General features: G+C 35.7%; 1 protein-coding gene across 2 annotated transcripts in view; it reads right to left on the bottom strand.

Annotated features, from left to right (window-relative positions):
- Positions 1-22,983, bottom strand: part of TNKS (tankyrase) — a 209,866-nt gene that overhangs the window by 159,497 nt on the left and 27,386 nt on the right. For both annotated transcript variants that reach the window (XM_019466806.2, XM_019466805.2), the window contains exon 2: positions 18,214-18,438. In XM_019466806.2, coding sequence (XP_019322351.2) covers positions 18,214-18,438 — 225 coding nt within the window. The remainder of the gene's footprint in view (positions 1-18,213; positions 18,439-22,983) is intronic.

The raw sequence follows: 22,983 nt of genomic DNA, 5'->3' as shown, positions 1-22,983 counted from the left end.
TTAGTTTAAGAAATTATATCACTACTATGGGGCGCCTGTGTGGCTCAGTTGGTTAAGTGTCAGACTTCAGCTCAGGTCATGATCTCAAGGTTTGTGAGTTCGAGGTTCCTGAGTTCAAGCTCCTCATTGGGCTGTGTGCGGACAGCTTGGAGCCTGGAGCCTGCTTTGGATTCTGTCTCTCTCTTTCTCTGCCCCTCGCCTGCTCATACTCTCTTTCTCTCACAAACAAATAAGCATTAAAAAGTAAAAAAAAAAAAAAAAAAAAAAAAATATATATATATATATATACATATATATATATATATATATATACACATACACATATGTGTGTGTGTGTGTGTGTGTGTATATATATATATCACCACTATTTTTTTCCTATACCTCTGAGAACTGATTCAACAGACTGAACTTCAATGCACTGTTGTTCTTTCAATCTGACAAAGAATGTAACTCTTTCACGTTTTCATTCTTTGGGAAATATACCAAATAATTTTTTTAAACTTACTTTTGTTTTTTACTGGATTTGATAAATGATCCCATTAGCAATATTCTTTCCTTTCTTCTGTTTTTTGCTCTACTTTTCATCCCTGTGGCTTATTTTACAACTGAAAGTTTGTACCTCTTAGTCCCTTTCACCTGTTTTGCCCACACACTGGCTAACCAATGTTAGCAATATTTTTAATAACAGTACTCAATCACATTTTCACACCCCACCTCAGCTCATTTCCCCCACACTGAGGAAAAACAACAACTGATTTCATGTTTTATCATAATTCAAGTTCAAAAAATTACACAGGATATGAAACAAAGGACATAAACTAATTTGCACTGATGGTAACAAAGAATGGCATATGGTAATGGACAGTTATCCAAAGTTAGCTTACACAAAACCCAGCCGTAAGAACTCCTTACTGTTGCCACCCAAGGGAAAAGAGAGTGAAAGCAAACGAGCAATTACCGAGGCTCTACCTGCTTTACTATTTCACTTAACTTCCTCTAACAACCCCATGCAACATGATGCTCATTTTATAAATGAGAAATTGAGGCTCACAGCAACTAAATTTGCTATCTGTCCAAGATGACAGTTTATAGGTGGAAAAGTAGAAGTCATATCTAATACTAAAGTCCGGCATTTAATTTCTGCCTTATTCTACACGAGTACAAGCAAGATCACCCCAGAACTGTAACTCAAGCTTTTTTACCCTTAGGTGAATTATGAAAGGCACATCTACGTACTTGTCCTAAATAACTTTATTTACTGCTCCCATGACCAGCATCCTCTTTCTCATCCCATTGAACAATCCCCCTGTGGGAAACCATGAAACCAAGGTTCAGAAATAACACCCATGACAGCTAGGGTTCCATTTTAGAGACCCACTAGAATATTTCCTGTTCTTGTTCCCTCAATCCTTATGATCAAGCATATTCTTTCTAAAGACCAACACTCAAAACTGTGCCCCCAAACAGGCACCGTAAGTAAAAGGCAAAATAAAATATATGTCCTCTATTTCTAACCCTGATTACTTGTACCACAGAGCAAATTTAGAAATTTTCAGGCCTGACACAAAATAAACATATATATTTGGACACAGTGCGGGATTTCTTCATGTCTTATTTGTATCTGTCATGTCTAAGGGAAAAATATGGAACAATTCACGGTAAGGTTTACATACTTAATCCTGGATTCGGGTTACAGATGAAGAGTCTGACACCCACTCCATTTAAAGAGAAAATTAAGGGGCGCCCAGGTGGCTTAGTCAGGTAAGCGTCTGACTCTTGATTTCAGCTCCGGTCACGATCTCACATTTCAGGAGATGGAGCCCCGCATCGGGCTCCGCACTGACAGCACAGAGCCTGCTTGGGATTCTCTCTCTCTCCCTCTCTCTCCTCCTCCCTTGCTCTCTCTCCCCCAAAATAAGTAAATAAACATTAAAAAATAATACGAAGAAAATTAACAGATTCCAATAATTTAAGGACTAAGAGTACACATTTTTTTTATAGCCTGGAACTGCACTTACTATACTTAATAATTTTCTATATAGTTTGGGTCAGTTGAGAATGAGGAGTGAAAAGGACGCTGTAAATCTTTCTTTCCCATCTGGACCTGCTTCTGCAATCTCAGTTACCACGGAACTGTACAAAGGGAGGACACGGCTTTAATATGAACACGTTTCAGATAATACGATAACCATGTAAAGGGAGAAATGACTGATTCCATGGGCCATTTGCATCAAATACCATTTTCATACAAACACAAATTTACGCCAGACATCTCATTGCAATCCAGATCATTTCGGACCTCCACGGTTAATCTAAAAGTAAATGCAAATGTATAATTAATTCCTTTAATAGACAGACTTGAGCAATAAGCAAATCCCTGCACCAGTTCAAAAACTGTATGAGGTCTTTTTTGTTGTGTTGGGTTTTGACCCTTTTCCTCCTAATTTAAACATCTTGATATATTCCTTAAGGCCTTAAGAGAACGAAGGCATTCACTCTGGGAATTATAATAAAATGCAATTGGACAAATATAAAACTTTATATATAAATATATACACTTACCACCATTAACCAGAATGCCTACTAAAGTAGTCTCAGATTTATAGTAAATGTATAAATACTCTAACTTTCTTGAAAGCAGTTGAACCTAAGTGGGCAAGTTATCAAGATAACGGTGTTTGGTGTCGGTGGGGATTTTTTTCAGAAGGGAAAAATTATCATCATCCTTAGCTCTTCTTCTCCTTTTTAAGGATACAAGTGTGGAATTTCGCCAACTTTTACTTTTTATGAAAATGCTATATTGAGAGTTGTTTAGAAGATCTCAATTCAGTTTATATGGGGAACTGATGTTAAAAAAGCCCACGGGAGGTATTCTGGCAGGAAAAGGGAAATGAGACAATCATGAAACAAAAGCAAGCGAATCGCATTCTCGAGGGCTTTACTGAATTCTTGATGAATTTTTGCAAAGAGTAAGGAAGATGTGAGAAATGACTTTCCTTAACCCAGCTCATTTATGAATGACATATAAATACATAATGTGACAGATTAAACCAAGAACCCAAGTGGAGATCTCCAGCAGTTACAATTTCATTCTTATTAAGAATTTGTGGCTTTCCAGGACTTTATGCTAAGATAATTAAGGATTACACATATATCTAAAGAAAATATTCTCTATAGTACTATTTATAAAACAAAAGTGAAAAATCGGAAATATTATAAATGGTATAATATAGGTGACTGATTTAAAAATAATGGTTATTTCCATATAATTCTTGACAGCCATTAAAATGAGATTAGATAAAAATATTCACTGATAATGAAATATGTTCGCATCACAAAGTGAAAAAATAAGAAACAGTATGCATGGAATGATCCCATTTTTACTGTAAAAAGGATTACATACACAGGTACTGTGGGTCTAATATTGTTCGATAGAAATCCCTACAATGATGGATATTTCTATAATCCGCACAATCTGATAGGACAACCAATAATCACATATGGTTATTACACATTTGAAATGTGGCGAGGGCAACTGAGGCCCTAAATTTTTTAGTTTTTAAATTTTGGCTAATTTTATTTAATGGCTACCATATTGGACAGAAAACAAGATGTGACAGTTGTTATAGGTGTATTTCCTAATTTTTCTTTAATGAACATCTGTTACTTCTAATAATACTGTTAAGACAAAACCAAGAACGTTGTTAACTTTGACATGCTATGTTTAAAATAACAGGAGGTAAGTATGTACCTGGAGTAGTCCAGCACCGATCCCACCCTTCCCTCCCTGACCCCCAATGTAGGCCATTCCAAGTTCTAGGGCTTTTAACTTCATAAAAGGACAGGTAACCATGGAAGTGATCAGGCAAAACTCCATTTAAAATAGAATTTATACAAGGAAAGTAAGTATCTTTTGCTCGATAGCGGATAAATAAAAAATGTAGTTACCTGGAAATCATGAGAGGGATATTACTTTAGGAGTGAATTACAATAATAAAAACTTGGTTTAAGTTTTAGTAAATAGATTATCTTAAGATTTTGTTTTTTTGGTTTTTATTTTTTCATAAGGCTAGCCTGGTAAAGATTGCTACTTAAATTTGCTAAATATTATACAATCTAAAAAGCTAACCTAAAAATAAAAAAGAATTTATTCGGCACACTTTAAAGAATGAAATTAATTCTTTATCCTTAAAATATATTCTTAAATAAATCCCACTAAGCAGACAGAACTTTCAGTTCTCAATAAAGAAAACACTTCTATTATAACAACTTTATATCAGCTTTACGGACTGCTGGAAATGAACAATTTTCTCCTTTCCTCACAGATAAAATGGTAGGTAAGATGAATCGTCTGCCTCATGCATAAGATACAAATATTAGCAAAATTAATTTGGCTAAGTGCTTTGAGCCGCCTCAAAGGAAAACACTTTATTAAGTATCATCCATCCACAGCAATTTCTGGTACATTTGCCACCGTCACCTTTTTCTTTCTTCTCCCTCCCTACCTCAATTTCTCAGTTCCTGACAGCAGCAATTCAAAGGTTTGATCCACAAGTGGCAACCAAAACTGCCCATTCTTTATAGAAAAACCACTATAACAGAAGTCAATGCATGACTGGAATCAATATTCAGCGCCCTAGCCGATTGAAGAAGAACAATGCTTTGACAAATGACAGGCAATCTAACCATAATTTGTACCTGACCATAAAATGTGTCTTGTACTTGTACAGGAATATGGAAATATTGGACATGCTGCAAATTCACCGATCTTTAAAATAAAAGCACTTCAAAATATCATCTAATCAAGAAGAGGTGGAAAATTACTGGGCTTCCTTATCCCCATTAACACAGGCTTAATGCAAAAAAGGCCAGAGAGAACAATGCTATCTTCTTGTAAACTGCTTTGTCACCCCACACACATCGGTGTACGTGGAACGTACCACACACACTAGTACCAGTCACGGGAAGTATTAGTACCAGTGATGGGCAATAAGAATACAAGAATGAATAAGATTATTGTTAGCTCCCCATCACAGAGAATGACCAAGTATGATCTAAGTAGAATACTACAGAAGCATACAACGAGGCACTAACCTATTTGGAACATACTCGAGTTCACACCTTACCTGATTCAGTTTAAGAGATTGGCCCCTGGTCTTAAAGCTGCATTAGGAAGTAAACACACTTTGATTATTTTAATTTAATTTTAATTTTATTCAGCCATTTTAATTTAATTCATCACTAGGCACATACCAATCGTTTATGCTAATAAATAGGAAGGTATTTTAAAGTGTGTGTATGACCCTGGTTTACCTGGGGAACAACTCCAAGATATTTCTCTCCATAATGGCATCCCAACAAGTCATTCTTCCTAAATCATCATTTCTTTATAGTTTATCTTTACTTGAATTCAATTTCACAAACAGAGTGTTTTCAGTCAGGCTAGTCTAGGTTATGTTGCAGTAACGAAGTGCTCCAGAATCTCATAGGCTTATTAGCAAAATTAAGTTCATTTCTCACTCACACGAGTTGAGAAAGTGACAGCAGGGGAATTTCCTTACTCACAGGTCAGGCTGAAGACAGCTCTATGTTAAAATGTGATACCCACATAACCAAGGTGGAGAAAAACAAAACATAGTAAACTATACCTTGGTTCTTAACACTTCTGCTCAGAAATTATATATTTTGCTCCCACTCACATTTTGTTGGGTGGGAAAAGAAGGAAGTAAATATATTCAGTGGAGAGAGGACCATTTACTTCCAGAACTGGAGATCTGTTAGACTACACCAGACTAAAAAGATCAGCATTTGCAACTTTGCTCATATTTCCTGTCTCGATATTGCAGAAATATGGAAAACTATGAGAATTATACCAAGGCCATCAACATGAAGAAATAGCTCAAAGAATATCTATGTGTCCTCTGATCTCAGAAAAGCAGAGGGAAAGCACAAGTGAAAAAATGTTTAACTATAAGCAATTAATGAGCCTTCCTTCATGGGAAGGTTTCAGGCAACAAGCTATTAAAATAACCTACTTCCTTAAATTCTAGAAATATACTTCCAAATGGTAGGGGCAAACAATGGTATCTCAAAAATAAGCAAGCATATTTTAGATAATTATTTTCTAATTAAAGAAGGTCCACCTTACTTTTACTCTTAAATCTTAAAATTGACCTATATAATATATTCACTTTTCATTATGGAGTAGCTTACTCTTTCATTTTCAATTTTAAAAATAAGTCCTAAACAAATTGTTATAATGCACTTCAAGCAGAAACCCTTAAACCCAAAACTGCTTTCCTGCATTTCTGCAATGTAATTAAAATTATAATCCTATTTCCCTATAAACTGTTTTTAACCTAAGAATAATTGTCTAATAGAAATCTTACCTTATCATTCCAATGCTGGTGAGACACCAAATACTTTTCTATTTTAATTGACAAATTGGACTTCACCAAAACTAAAAACCTTCGCTTGTCCAGAGACACCATTAAGAAAATGAAAGGTAAGGCACAGATTAGGAGAAAGCATTCACAATAATGCTTATGATAATCACACATCTTAGGACCCATAACCACAACCCACAAAGAATTCTTACAACTCAATAATAACCATACAAAAAAAAAAAAAAAAAAAGATCTTAACTGAGATCTCACAAAATAATATACACAAATGACCAATAAGGATGAAAATATGCTTAATACATTCAGCCTTATTCAACTTGCTTAATACATTGAAATATGCTTAATACATTCAGATTATTCAATTTCCTGAATAATCAGGAAAATTCAGCTTCTTGTAAAGTTCAACATAGATGTATCATTCCATCTAGCAATCCCACTCCTAGGCATCCATCCGTAAGAAATGAAACAATATGTTCACACCAAGACCTATACACCAGTGTCCACAGCAGCATTCTTCGTAACAGCCACAGACTGGAAAGCACCCAAATGTCTGTCAACTGGACTACATCCATGATGGAACACAACACAACAACAAAAAGGAAGGAATTATACAGAAGTACAGTAACAAAAGCTGCCAGACTTTTAGCCAAACAGACTCAGAAAAAGAAGACTCAAATAACCAGAATCATACATGAAAGGAGTATATTACTACCAAGGTTACAGAAATAAAAAGAATTATAAAGAAACATGAACTGAATGGGAAAACTGGACACCCACAAAGTTGGACCTCTTGTCTCACATCGTATACAAGTATTAACTCCATATGGATCAAAGACCTAAAAAAAGAACTAAAACTATAAAATGCAGAAGAAATGTTCCCTATGTTTAGAAAAAAGCAGGATGAACTCTTCATAACCTGCGATTTGGCAAAGGATTCATTCTTATGACACCAAAACACAAACAACAAAAGAAAAAGTAGATTTTTTAATGTTATTAATCAAATCATCAAAATTAAAAACTGTTTCACTGCAAAGTATGTTACCAAGAAAGTGAAAAGACAACACAGAATGGGAGAAAATATTTGCAAATCATGTTTTTGGGATGGAACGTGTACCTAGATATATAAAAAATTCTTACAATTCAACAATAAAGTGACAATCCAATTAAAAATGGACAAAGGACATAAACAGACATTTCTCCAAAAAATATACACAAATGGCCAAAGGGCACCTGAAAAAATGCTCAAGATTACTCATCAGGGAAATGCAAAATAAAACCACAACAAGGTTCTGCCATAGAGCAGGCATTTTACTCTGTGTAGGCACAGAGGTATATACACTTGGAAATGGTGCAAAATAAGGCAAAGTTCCTGTGTTTCTACTCAGGCACAGAGTAGGGAAGAGTACACAGAGGTGACAGACAAATACATGATTAAGCAAATATATAATTTCAGGCAATAAGTTCTTAAGTAAAATGAAACATGGTTGGTAAAAGCAAACATGGTTAGAAAAACCAGACAAGCAGGGCAGGGCAAGAAATTATGATAGCATCATAGCAAAAGTACAAGGAATTAACATTATGTGTGAAAATCTGGGGGGAAAGTGTTCTAGGCAAGAGGAACAAGTACGCAGACCCTGAGAAAGATGCATGGTCGGTTCATTCCAGAGACGAAAAGACCAGGGTAGCCGCAACATGAAGAAAGGGAGAGAAGGACAGGCATTAAGTCCATGCTGTAGGTGGAGGTCTGACCCAGATCAAAGAGGGCCCTGTTAAGGGATTAAGATGTCATTCAAGTGTAATGAGAACTCTTTGTGGAGCACTTTAACCAGGCCAAAGGTATGATCTGATCAGGGCATATAACCTGTGCAGCTGCACAGGGCCCCATGCTAGGCTTCATGCTCTGCTGTCACCATCTTGAAATACTTAATAATTTTAACTTTTAACATGTATTTTGTAAACAAAGTCCAATGGGACAACGGAGTATGCTGCGAGAGAACAGATACACTGGGCGGCAGCCCATGCACACACAATAAAATCAGAAGTTTATATAGAATACCTTTTTTTTTTTGTCACCCAGAAACAGTATTAAGGCATCCTTTAAGGCATAATGACATGGCTCAAAGAATGTTAATTATTATTCAATATTTGAAGGAATCCAAGTTCAAAACCAAACTCATCTTTACTTCTTCCTCTCCCTGACTCACCCCACCCTCTGCACCTCACCACTCAGTACCTCTCCGGGAATGGCGTCCAGTTGCTGCTATAGTGAGGCCGGAAGAGCCACGTCCGTATTCGAGAACTTCTGATAACAAAGATGACTGGTTAAAAGTCAACATCTGACTCCAGCTGGGCATCAGATTCCTTCTATCTCAGGTTTGAAACACAGAGTGGATCTGAAGCCAAGACGCATTAACATCACTGGAGAATTCTAGTGGGGAGGGCCACAAACCTGAGCTGCTGGAAGTCCCCAGAGCTGGCTTGGTTCTTCACATCTCTACTCTTGGTTCTCCTGAATGGTTGAGTTTCTGACTCAACCATCTGACATGCAGTCTGACAATTTTACATGCAGTATTTATCATAACTTCATGTATCTGCCTGACCCTTTACAAAGGCCCTCTAATCTGTAAATGATAGCAGACCCCTCTAGTCTAGCTGATCCTATGACCAACCACAATCCAGAATTCCTATCCTGCTTCCAGTTTCCTACTTCTCCAATCAAATCTACTCAACACAAAGTGGATTATTCTTCCTTTAATATAGGCTAGATGGCTTCACTTCATCCAAATCACGGCCTACAGAATTTTTTATCACATGAACAGAATTCGGTAAGAGCAGGAGGTAATTCCATGAGTTCAATCACTATACTTAATCAGAAGGTTTCAACCATAAGATTTAATATCAGATTAATGATAGTCAAATAATAAAATTAAACCATTTGAGAGAAATTGTAAAGATTATAGAAAACTCAACTGTTTGATTGCCAAAAATGTAAAATGGAACGTTTTCTCATCCGAGATAAGAGGAGTCTATTTGAGCATTCACATCAATTTTGTTACTTAAAATACTCTTAGTTTATATTCAAATCATTGTTTTTTTGGACCAAGTATATCACCATCTATTTTGATGCTATAAACATTTTTAAATCCTGTTTTACTCACCAATGTACAAATCTAAATGCCTAGCAAGTGCCAAATGTTTGAAAACAATAAAGTATTTGTTGTTTAAGTGATCAATGGTGAGGTATTCTGTTATTTGCAAGTGAATGTATCCCAGATAACACAGCCTCTTACTCCATTTTAAGAAAATGAGCAAGGGGTGCCTGGGTGGCTCAGTTGGTTAAGCGTCCGACTTTGGCTCAGGTCATGATCTCACAGTTGGTTGGTGGGTTCGAGTCCCATGTCTGGCTCTGTACTGACAGCTCAGAGCCTGGAGTCTGCTTCAGATTTTGTGTCTCCCTCTCTCTCTGCCCTTCTCCCACTTGCTCTCTCTCTCTCTCTCTCAAAAATAAATAAATAAACGTTAAAAAAAGAAAATGGGCAAAAGACATGAAGAGATATTTTACATGAAAGGATATACAAACAGTAAATAAGCCTGTGAAAAGACATTCAACATCCCTAGCCATTAGGGAAGTACAAACTGAAATCATCCTGAGCTATCCCTACATACCTATTAGAACAGCTAAAATAAAGGAAAGTGACAACAGCAAATGCTGGCAAGATGCAGAGAAATTAGATCTCTCATATACTGTAGTAGGAATGGAAAATGATATAACACTCTGGAAAACAGTATGACAGCTTCTTTAGAAAACTAAACATACACTTAACATAAGATCCAGCAATCACACTCCAGAGCTTTTATCTCAGAAAAATGAAAACTCATATCCATGTAAAAACTTGTACGTAAGTGTTCAAAGAAGATTTATTTATAATAGTCTGAAACTGGGAACCACCAAAACGTCCCTCAATTGGTGAAGGGCTAAATCATGGTACAGCAACACCATGAGATACTAATCAGCAATTAAACAAACAAACAAAACTGAAAGGCATTGTGCAATGTGGGAAAAAAGCCAATTTCAAAAAAAAATCACATGCCCTATGATTCTAGCATTCTCAAAAATGACAAAATTATAAAGACTGAAAACGGATTAGTGGTTCCTAGGGGTTAAGGATGGAAGTTGGGGAGTGACCATAAATAAGTAGAATGAGAGGGATCTTTGTGATAATATTTCTATATTTTGATTGTAGCAATGACATGAATTTCCAAATGTGATAAAATGGCACAGAACTATACAATGTACCAACACTAGTTTCCCATGCTTAGTTTTGTACTATAAATGCATAAGGTATAACCAATGGGAAAACTAGGCGTGCCCATTTCTCTGCTTTTCCAATCTCCTAGAGGTCCCTGCATTCCTTGGCTCATGGCCCCCTTCCCCATTTTCAAAGAAAGTAATGGCTGGTTGAATCCTTCTTACAATGCATCATTCTGACTTCCTTCCTATCACCCTTCTCCAATTTTAAGGAACACTGTGATACTTGGGGCCCACCAAGATAATTCAGGATCTCTCTCCATCTTTAGGTTAACTGACTGGCAACCATAATTCTATCTGTAACTTTAATTCCTGTTTGCATGTAAAATAAAATATTCCCAGGTTCCAGACACTGAGATGTGGACATTTGGGGGCCATTATTTTGCCGCATACTACATAGAGCAGGTCCCTTCTCATAGCTGTAAATTTTAAAAGTACAATTGTAACTCATATGAGATTCTACCATCTCATATTATCTCTATAAAATAACAGCAAGGTAAAAAATAAATAAAGCAGTTCTATTATTTCTACTTGATAAGCGAAGTAACTAAGGCACAGGGAATAATCTGCCCCATAATCTGTCCTAAGTCAAAGTGCTTGCTAACGAGATCCAAGAGTAGTCACAAGGTCCCATGATTCCTGTCTTGTTGCTCCTTTGCAGCAGACCACAGTCGCCTTCAGTTACGCTAAGAGCAAAATCCTCCCTTATCGCTGAAAACTTTTGTGTTCGTTTTTATCAGCCCATAATGTAAACAAATCATCAATTGGGTTATTTATCACCTAATCTCTCTCTCTCTCTCTCTCTCTCTCTCTCTCTCTCTCTCATATACACACACGTACATATGTGTGTAATTACATAAAAATTACATAAGCTGTATAATGTAATAATTTCTGCTTTAACTTTTTTCTGAACCAGGATCTTATCCAGGTTAATATATTACATTTGACTGAATAAACTTAAGTTTTATCCAGTTGAATGCTCACAAACTAAGGCATGCCTTTTCTACGGCAAAGAAAAAGAACAGACAAAACACAATTATGTAAGACTCCCCAAATGGTAAATAATAGGGGGGAAAAGGGCAGAAATCCTATCACGTATGAAATAATTAATTGAAGTTCTAAATTGGGATAAGAAAAAAATGAGAATGTAGCTAAACATTTTTATTAATTCATTTCAATAGCTGGCTTTAATTATGGTATTAAATGATACTATTAAAGTTGGCCTAATCTTTCCTAATAAACCAATTTGCTTAAAGACTTCTTCGAAAAATATCATCTCATCTGTTTTCTCTTACATTTTTCAACAAATATAAAAGTATCTGAATCAATATTCTGTAATACAATAGGAATGTTATTTCTGATCATGTTATTTTTATATTAACATAAGAGCAGTTACCAATCACTGAGCATATACACTACAGCGTTGAGCATATACCCAGATATAGATATTACATGAAGAGGCTTTATTTGCATTCTCTCACTTAATCCCCTTACCAATTATATGAAGTACAGTTACTACTACCATTTTAATAACTAAAAGAGAATAAGGACCCACATCTCTTGTTCAAAGACCCACATCTCTTGGACTCTAACCAGTGTAATATAATGCCAGTGAGTGTGAAAAAAAATTTTTTTGAGTCTGAAAATTTTTTAATTTTTTTTGATGTTTATTTTTGAGAGAGAAAGAGACAGAGAGCAAGCAGTGGAGGGACAGAGAGACAGGGAGACACAGAATCTGAAGCAGGCTCCAGGCTCTGAGCTGTCAGCACAGAGCCTCACGCAGCGCTCGAACCCACGAACTGAGCCGAAGTCCAAGGCTTAACAACTGAGCCACTCAGGCACCCCGAGCCTGAAAACTTTTTTAAAGTGCTAATTGTTAGATTTTAAGTAGCAGTTTGAATTTGAAGTTTCCAAGTAAGATATATATATAGGAAAGATCCTCTTACCCTTTGCGTGTAAGACAAATGAAGTCAATTATTTCAACGTACAGAAAGAAAGAAAGCAAGTGACAGGAGCTTTGTTTCTCTAAAGTAATGTCACTTGCTCTATTCAGCCTTTCGTACTCCCAAAAAGCTGATGAACTCCTCTTTATCAAGCGAATTACAGTTTCTTTTCTTCCAGTAGTCTTTAGAAAGTATTCCACTGACTTCATGTTTTCAATGTTGTAAGTGGAAAGTCCTTTGCTTAATTTTTTCCCCCTTTGTGGGCAACTTATTCTTTCTGCCTGGAAAAGTTCCGTATATAGATATATATCTTCCTCAGTGTGTCTTTTCACATCAAAACAGCATAGAGCTCTGTGAGCCTTTTCAATCTCAAGACTTGGGTTTTTCTATGCTTATCATTTGTTTAATTATTACTGATCTCTTCTATCAGTAATTTTTGTCTATTTTCTTTTTCCCTCCTGAAACTCCTGTCATATGTAAGGTTTTAAAATAATGTTGGTTTCCTAGGTCTATTTACCTTTTTCTTCAGGACTTCCTTATGCTAACATTTTGTTCTGTAGTGGGGAACAATTCTCACATGTGATCTTCTACGCTACTGATGTGGTCTTTAATTCACCTACTGAATTTTTCACTTTGAAAAAAATTAGGTTGTTTTGGCCTCAGGAAGTTTCTTCCATATTACACTTTAATTTCCCTGATGGAATCTTTTTATTTTTATTTTTTCATTCAGGGGTATGTATTCAGATTGTTCAATCTTCCCCTCTGAGAATTTTTCATTTGGTTTACTGGGTTTCCAGGTCTCAACGCTGGGTATTCCAATCAGTGCGAATCTCACAGGTGTTACAAAACCATGCGCCTCTATTTTCATTGAAACTGTTTGCTGTGGAAGTCAGCAAGCTGTCCCACGCCTGCTGAGGAACCAAGAAGTCTCCAAAGGGAACATGCTCTCTCCTCCTCTCCCTTGAGAATCACAGAGTATAAGCAGAGATGGGAGTGTAGTATAAATGTGGATGCACTGGAATTATATAAAGATTCAAGAGATTTCTTTATTAAAGGCCCATACTAGAACTTCCACTTAGCTACCTTTGCCAGATCTCTGTATCAGTCGTAAACACTATACACTCGGAAATGGCAAAATCCAATTCTGTCTACCTTAAACAGACAGAGCCACTACTGATACCACAGGAAAAAAAACTGCTGCTATAAATAATTCCTTAACATCTCTAAGTCTTTTGGGGTGCCCGGGGGGCTCAGTTGGTTGAGCACCGGATGTCAGCTCAGGTCATGGTCTCGCAGTATGTGAGTTCGAGCCCCACGTCGGGCTCTGTGCAGATAGCCTGGAGCCTGGGGCCTGCAGCCAGTTTCAGATTCTCTGTCTCCCTCTCTCTCTCTCTTTCTGCCCCTCCCCCACTCACACCCTGTCTCTCTCTGTCTCTCAAAAATAAATGTTAAAAAAATGTTAAATATCTCTAAGTCTTGGTAATCAAAATTCTACAATATAGAAGGGGAGGGGGTGTGTCCGATTGATCAAAACAAGTCCATCCCTGTATATTCCTCTCCAAAATGATCACTCATAGTTTTAAATCTCCAAAATCAGAAAAGCAATTGGATAGCCAAAATTAATCAAACAAACAAAAAACAAATGTCCATTATTTTGTCCATTATCAGTTAACTTTGCAAAAGATGTGTCTACAACTGGCTTTTAAAATGAATTTCAAAGCACTAACACTTGGATAGTCTTAAAAAAAAAATATCAGATAATATATATTCAGAAAAGAAGATGTCTTTTATTATTTGGACACTTTATATCTGGGAGCAGAGAGACGTAGAGAGAAATGAATAAGTTCTAAAGGTAGAAAAAGTATTGATTTCTAAAGTAAATTAGGTTTGTTAGACAGAATCTAAAAATTGTATCATTGAATTACTATAATGAACCATGACCTCGGTCTTAAGTAGCTGGTTTAATTATACAAGCATTTAAAGTTGATTTTTTTAAAATAATCTCAGGCTGTATTTTGTTCTTTTTGATGGTAGCTAAAAAAGCATCTGAGAAACACATGGGATAGACTTTTTGTTTTTTTAAACTTGAAGTTTGTATTCTTAATCCCCTTCACCTATTTCACCCATACCCCCACTGACCTCCTCCCTTCTGGCAACCACTAGTTACTCTTGTATTTGCATCTGTTTGTTTCTGTTTGTTTGTTGGGATGGATTTTAAATTGGCCTTTAAAAAAAAAAAGTCAATAAAGGGCAAACAAAAGAAACCAGGAGGTCTATGTTACATAGTAGTCATAATTCAGGTTGAGATCTTAGCAATAATAATAGCAATTAATAATAACTATTACACCTGTCAGAATGGCTAGACTCAAAAGGACAGGAAATATCAAGTGTTAGTGAGGATGTGGAGAAAAAGGAACCTTCATGGAATTGGTGGGAATACAAACTGGTACAGCCACTGTGGAAATGAGCATGGAGGTCCCTCAAAAAATTAAAAATAGATCCTGTAATTCTACTACTGGGTATCTACCCAAAGAAAATGAAAACACTACTTCAAAAGATACACGCACCCCTATGTTTATTGTGGAATTATTTACAATAGCCAAGATATGAAAGCAACCCAAGTGTCCACTGAAAGATGAATGGATAAAGATGTGGTATACATATACACACAATGGACTATCACTCGGCCATAAAAAAAAAAAAAAAAAAAAAAAAAAAGGATGAGATCTTGTCATTTACAACATGGACAGACCTAGAGGGCATTTTTTTAACCCAAAAGGTATTATGCTAAGTGAAATAATCAAACAGAGAAAGAAAAATACCATATGAATTCACATATATGTGCAATCTTAAAAAAAAAAAAAAGGCAAACAAACAAGCAGAAACAGAGTGGTCGTTGCCGAAGGGGAGGAGGATGAAGGATGAGGAAAATGGGTGAAGGGGAGTGGGAGATACAGGCTTCTGGTTATGGAATGACCAAGTCATAGGGATAAAAAGGTACAACACAGGGAATATAGTCAATGTTATTGTAATAGCATTGTAAGGTGACAGCAGCTATACTTGCGGTGAGCACAGCATAAAGGATAAACTTGTTTAATCACTATGTTGTACACCTGAAACTACATCAATTATATTTCAATTTAAAAAAGGAAAGCAATAAATATTTAATGTTCACTATATCAGAGACTCTAAGTACTTTCAATGTGTTATCCGCTAATTCCCCCAAGAACCCAAGTATTCCCATTTCACATATAAACATGGCACTTAAATGGCCCCTGGTCTCATAGATAGCTGGTCACTGGTCACATGAGGATATAAGACCAGAACACGTGCTTTGAAGCAATCCATCCTGCTGCCTCCTTCAAGCCAGACGACAACATGGCCTGGCTCTACTTTTATCAATGTCAAAAATATTCACTATGATACCTCACATATGGAGTATGATTAATCTGAAAACAATCGGGCTAGCATTTCATCATCTAGGCAAAAGCCTTTCAAAAATTAATTTTGTGCACTAATCTCTCCAAACCATCAGACTCAAGTTTTCATCCAGTTGTCCCAAAGTAGAAATTTGCCCAGAAGAAACATTTCAGAGTTCCTTAACTATTCTCAATTCACAAAGTATGATATACAGCATAACTATCAGAGATTTTGGTATATTTGGTTTCCTAATAGATTCCTGAAAGCTAATTAAATGTACAGAAGGATCTACAACCAATCTTACTTCCCATAACTATCTTAATAGCAGCTATATCCTCAATTATATCTTCATTCCAGTTTTGAAGGTGCCCTTCTCCTTCCCTCAACTTGTCTAAGACACAAGCACTTAACCAGAAGGAAAGCAATATGTACCAAAGCACAGAGGACCACGGGGTTGGGGGACTGCGGGAATCCATTCTGTAAACATTCAAGTCCTACATCTAGTCTCTTATTCCAACAGAACCTAGATAAAAGGAGCATTTCATTATGTACTTTTGGGAGGGGGATTAGGAAGAGGAGGAAAGAATATTAATTGCGATAAGCTATTCAGAGGGGTACAGGTACAGAAAACATAATACTGAAGGCTAGAAAGGATAATAATTCAAGAAGGTGAAAACTATACAAAATTCTGTGACTAATGACAGAAGAATCCAATGGATATGACAAGGTAAAGCAAGAAGGGATGAAGGTAGGAAGTTCAAAGTCTACATTAGGTAAGAATACATAGCAAATTCAAAAATAATTATCACATGGGTAACTTACCACAAATAAGAGAGGTTTTTGTGGTCAGAGAGGATATTTTATAAGTTCCAGATTTTCAGGGTAGTTTTATGTAATGACTTAGTCCAGGACGTGGCTGCTTTAGTGAAAGACTTGGGAGGAAATGGGAGAAACAACTTTAAATGGAATATCTCAGAGATCAAAAAGGGCCAGGGTACCCAAAGGCTTATTGCAACAGATGTAGAAGGGAGAAAAGATAATGATAGACAATGACGTAAAGAAGCTGCACGTCAGGCATTGCAATAATTTGAGGAAAAATAAAAAATATACTGGAGGCTGGACTAGATGGCTATGAAGAGGGAAAAATTCTTAATAATACCACCACCACTATATTTTTAAAATTGACATATATGTTTGAGTTTTATCATAAAGATAAACATGAAAGATTAAACTTGAAATGGCTGTTATCCATCCCAGAAGACAACAATTATGAAAACCAATCTGCCATGGGTTAAACAAACATCCACCATCCCGAGTGTTAAGAAATAGATACACTCAAAAGAAACTATGCATGACTTCTAGAAGCTTGTTTTAGATTTCAAAATGAAAGGTTTTATACAATAAAGTAAAATCTAATATATATATATATATATATATATATATATATATATATATATACACATTTAGGTAAATATGAAAGAGAAAGAAGTGTGATTGAATACAATTTCATATAATCCCAAAATTTTAAATGGTTGAAAAGTTCAATTTTACTTGAAATTGCTTTTTTTCTAGACTATGGCACATGTTGAAAATATTAAGCTTTGTACTACTGTATTCGAACCACTCAAAGCTTTCCAGTGCTAATAACTGGTGTTCAATTTTAGCAACATGAGGAAAAAAGATTTTGCCTTAGAGCTAGATGACTTTCCTTGAATCAACATAAAGCATCCCAATATGTCATCCAATTCAGTAAGAACTTGTATTTTACAGGCTTGTATTTGATGCTAGAATGGAAAATTCGCAGTCTTTTAAAGAGACCATAAATTAACTAAATTTGATAATAGCAATCCATCAAAATTTAGTTCCACATCAGTCGGCATCTGACTCGCATTTGGAAAGTTAATGTTGTGAATCCTGTTCTTAACCAACTTTATATTGCTATCTCTCTACTTCCCTTTTGATGGAAAAAAAAAATTGCTTCTAAGAATGGAAAGTAATAAAGTCCTCTTTATTTATTCTGTGAGAACACTATTTGCACCACAATAAAAAAACAAGAGAAAAAATGTTAAATCTTCATTTCAAACTTTATACCTGTCAGATTGATCTTACAGCTTAGATACCATCAAATAATACTTACCAATACATACGTCGATTTTCCCTTTAATAGCAGCTTCGTGCAGAGGGGTGTAGTTCCAATTATCCCTGGCATTCGGATCGGCTCCTTGACATAGTAACAGACTCACAACCTCAGCATGGCCAAAAGAACAGGCATTATGAAGTGGGATGAGACCTCCATCATCACGAGCATGGACATTAGCACCCATCTGTAGTAAGTGTTCTACGACATCCTTCCTTCCAAAACCTAAAAAGGAAAATATATATTGAAGCAATTTTGTGTAAAAACAAAAAAACAAAACAAAACAAAACATTAGAATTTCTTTAATAACATTAACAAATATGAACACCTAAAATACTGTAGCAAAAAAGGGTAAAGAAAAAAAAAATGGCTACCATTCAAGTAGTTCTCTCCTCTTACAGAACTCGAAACTAAGAAAGTTGATCCTTAAGTCTTTGGGCAGTTCATTCAAAAGACATTTCTTCAACATCTTTTATGTGTTGGGCAACTGTTCTAGAAATACAAAATGAACAAGACTCCTGTCCAAGGCATCCACTTTCCTCTCATGCTTCACAAGAAAAATTGTATCTATAAACTCCACCTCTATATTTTAAGAAATAAAGGTTATTTAAATACCGCCAATAACCAAATCTAAGACAAAGTACAACACTCAACATTATAGAGAACATATGGATACCAGAAATACGTGGTAATGGTTTGGTGACAAGAAGTTAGAAAAGGAAGAATTAAAGACAATGCCAAAATACTCTACTCTTGGGACTTATGGCCAAACCAGAACATTGCAAGCTTGAATTTAGCGACCCTAAGGAAACAATATGACAAAGAAGCCGGAACACGGGCATTTGGAAATGCAGAACCAGAAAACTGGTAGGAAGTATCATAATTTTCAGACAGAAAAAGTGGGGGGAGAGTCAGAGCGGATCTGAAGCAGTGCAGGAACTAGGCATATACTCAGAAAGGTAAAGATTACGAAGGAAGTACATTATAAAAGTCAGAGGGCAATAACATTATGCAAGTCCAGCATGAGGATTTAGAAGGGAGGAAAAAAAACCACCGACAATTTTAAATTTTAGTACAATGATGAAATTGTAAGCTACATTACAATGGATTAAAAAGAAAGAAAACCATAAGCATTAGTATTTTTATCTTTATAAGTTAATACACTTCATTAATGATTCTTTCTCTACTTTAAATTTTATTTGGTTTTACCGTCTAAGTATCACTACTCCCATGCTGTTACTTACCGTGTAATGTAGTTAGAAAATGGCATCGTAAGTAAAACTACGACTAAAACAGTCCTATCTTTCTCCATTTTATGCATATATAAACTAAGTGAGAACTATGAGAAAAGTTGAAAAAAAAGATTTATTTCAAGATATGTTCTCCACACTATCTATAGAAATTCATTTAATTCAGGAGAGCAGGCTCCAAGAAAAAGTCTTCAAAGTAAAAGATTATGTTTCCACAGATACGTATTACAAGGTCAGAATTGGGTTTCTGTCGAAAATATCCTTCAAACTAAGCTGAAAATTTTGAGTGAAAAGAGGTCAATTTTGTACTACTAACTGGGAATACCCAAGTATAGGCTACATGCTAATGTAACTATCACCATCTTGCTGTTTGCTTTTTAATATCTGCACGACTTTACAGGTGCTAGGTTCTGTTTATTTCTCTAACTGCAGCGTGCTTCTCACCCTACTAGCACAACCTTACTCTGCCACCGGGCTACACGCACTTTCCTTACTCGTGAAGATTTTGTCATTTTCCCTCTGTGGATTTGAATAAAGCCTCCATGGCAAACTCACATTTCCCTAATCAATGCATTAATAATACCTGAGACTGAATTTCCTTTCTTCACTAACAAATGGGTTAAAATAGATATTTTTAAACTTATCAACTGGCATTTTAAAAAGTATCCATTATAACTTTGAAGCAAAATAGCAAAGTGTGTGTTTACTTTTTACTAACACTTTTATATGTAAAATATAAAAAACAAAAACAAAAAAATGCTTGGTATCAGAAAGAGGGTGCGGAAATGGAATTGTGCTCACACATTGATAAAGTGAGTGCAAATTGATACCATATTTCATTTATTTATTTGGGGGGGGGGGTTGGTGCAAAAAAGGTGGTTTTATTAAAGCACAGGGACAGGACTCATAGGCAGAAAGAGCTGCCTGGTACCACATGTTAGAAAAAAATATAGCATTATCTGAACAAAGATTCTGCATCAAGATGTTTATCAAAGCATTATTTATGGACAATCATGGAAACAGTTCACGTGTCCAACAATAAACTCTCTATTAAATAAATGATGGTTTTTCATATAACATCATCCTGTACTAAAAGGATGCTACAGAACACTGTGACTATACTTAATGACACTGAATGATACACTAAAAAATGGCTAAAATTGTAAATTTTGTTTAAAAATAAAATTTAATAAATTTCAAATTTGTGTATTTTACTGCAGTTAAGATCATCAAAAAAGTATAAACCATACATGCAAGAAAAAAAACAGGATATTATAGAAAATTCAACAACATGGGAAAGTGTTTTCAGATTAGTCTTTTAGATTAAAAATATATAAAACAAAATCCAGGAGAAAAAATATATATACATATATATTTGAAATACAGATAGAAAAAAGGACTAAATCACTAAGTAGTGTATCTGTTTTCTTAATTATCACATAAAAACACGAGTTTGTATAAAATATATGTAACTGTGTAACACACATACATTCATAAAAGAAGGTAGAGGTGAACAGTCAAAATCACTGAAGACAAAGAAGATCTTTTTTTTTTTTTTTTTTTAATTTGAGAGAGAGAGCGTGCGCACAAGCAGGGGAGGGGGCAGAGGGACAGAGAGAGAAACTTAAGCAGGCTCCACACTCAGCCAGAGCCCAAATTGGGGCTCTATCCCACAACCCTGGGATCACGACAAAAGCTGAAATCAAGAGTCGGCCACTCAACTGACTGAGTCACCCAGGCACCCCAGAAGTTAGCTCTTTTAATTTGGGTTTGAATTTATCAAATATATTATTAAATCAGAGGTTTTGTTACCCACAACACAAAACAGTCCCCTATTTAAACTACTCAGAAATTTAGTACTTAGTAATTCAGAAACATTTACTTAAAACCTAAAGTTTACTTAAAACATATATTCTACCTGTTCTATTGAGTACAAATCATAATTGCTTATTCATCATTCTACAAAGTTAAATACATTATTTTTACCAATAAAGAGAATTCATTATCTCTGATGGTTATACAAGGCCGTTCTTTCACAAACAAGGTTTGTAGTCATAATTATCCCTATAATTGAATTGCTTATTTGGGTCTAAAGAACCAAAATAAAAGTAGTAATTAGGATCACAGTCAAAGAAGTACATAGAATTTGAAGTAACTTATCACTAATTAACTTGCAGGAAAATAGTCCCTAAGCAAAAACATTACAGACACTCACTTGCAGACAAGATTTTCAGGGACTCATTTCATCGAACTAGCACATGTTTAAAAAATAGCTAAATCACAACTTTTTAAAGATATAATGTTGCCATTTATACACAGTTGCTACTTATACATATATTTATGGCTCAGTGTTATGAAGTACAGGAGGAAATCAATAAACTTTCTCTCTCTGATCCAGCAAAGGTCACTAAAAATTAAGACTAATTCTCTGATCTTTACCAAGTATGTGCTGTAACAGACATCCAATCTGAGTTGTACTCAAGGCATAATTTAACTTTTACAGAAAAACTCTTTTTGCTCAAAGACCATGCCCTATTCTTGACAATAATAAAAATAACAATAATGGTAAGTAACTAACATTTTGTAAGTTCTTATATGCGTCAAAAAGTATGCCCAATACTTGACATGCATTATTAGCCCCTTGTGATAACACTCCGTGGGAGATACCATTATCCTCATTTTGTTAACTGATTCTTTCCCCCAGTGCTGATATTAAGAAGAAAGAAGAAAGAAGGAGAAAGAAGAACAACAACAACTGTGCTTCTAAATACACGTCTCAATTCTATCTACTCCCCAGTGCTACCATCTCAGTTTCTAGTTCTATAATCTCTTGCCTAGACTTCAGCATACAGCCTTCTAACAGCATATAACCTTCTAACTGGACTTTGCTGTCACATCTGCTGCCCTACGATTCATCCTTAACACAGTAGGCATAGTGATCTTTTCAAGGCATATATCAGATCAGGTCACTTCCCTGCTTAAAATCCTGCAATGAGTTCCCATAGCACATATCATAAAGTATTACTACAAACTTCTTAGGATCTCCAAGGCTTTCTGTGAGCTGGCCCCCCTGTGAGTTTTCCCATGTGTCTGAGTTTCCTCACTCTGTCTTTCACTCTCTCCTGCCTGAATATGACAAACTCCTTTCAGCCTAGGCGACTTTGCACTGTGCTCCGCCTGAGAACTTGGACCCGGATCTCCGCATGGCTAGCTCTTTATGCCATCCAATTATCGGCCTAAAGTTAATAAGCAACTCAGAGGACTCTGTCAACCACCCAATTTAAAGTCATCCATGCATGCACACACACTTTTCCACCAGTGATTCCAATATCACTCACTTTTACTTTCTTTCTGCATTTAATCACTACCTGAAAGTACCTTATTCATTTATCTATTTGCCTTTTACGTATCTCCCCACTCAAGATGGTCCATAAAATGAGGTATTCTTGAGTTATGAACTACCTTATGAGCTGTGTGTATCTCCAGCATCCAAAATAGTGCCTAAATAGCTTCAATAAAA

This window comes from Panthera pardus, unplaced genomic scaffold (assembly GCF_024362965.1).
Source record: "Panthera pardus isolate Hobbes unplaced genomic scaffold, ASM2436296v1 HiC_scaffold_13, whole genome shotgun sequence".
NCBI lineage: Eukaryota > Metazoa > Chordata > Mammalia > Carnivora > Felidae > Panthera > Panthera pardus.
The sequence above is the reverse complement of the archived record's forward strand: the minus strand, read 5'-3'. Positions and strand labels throughout refer to the sequence as shown.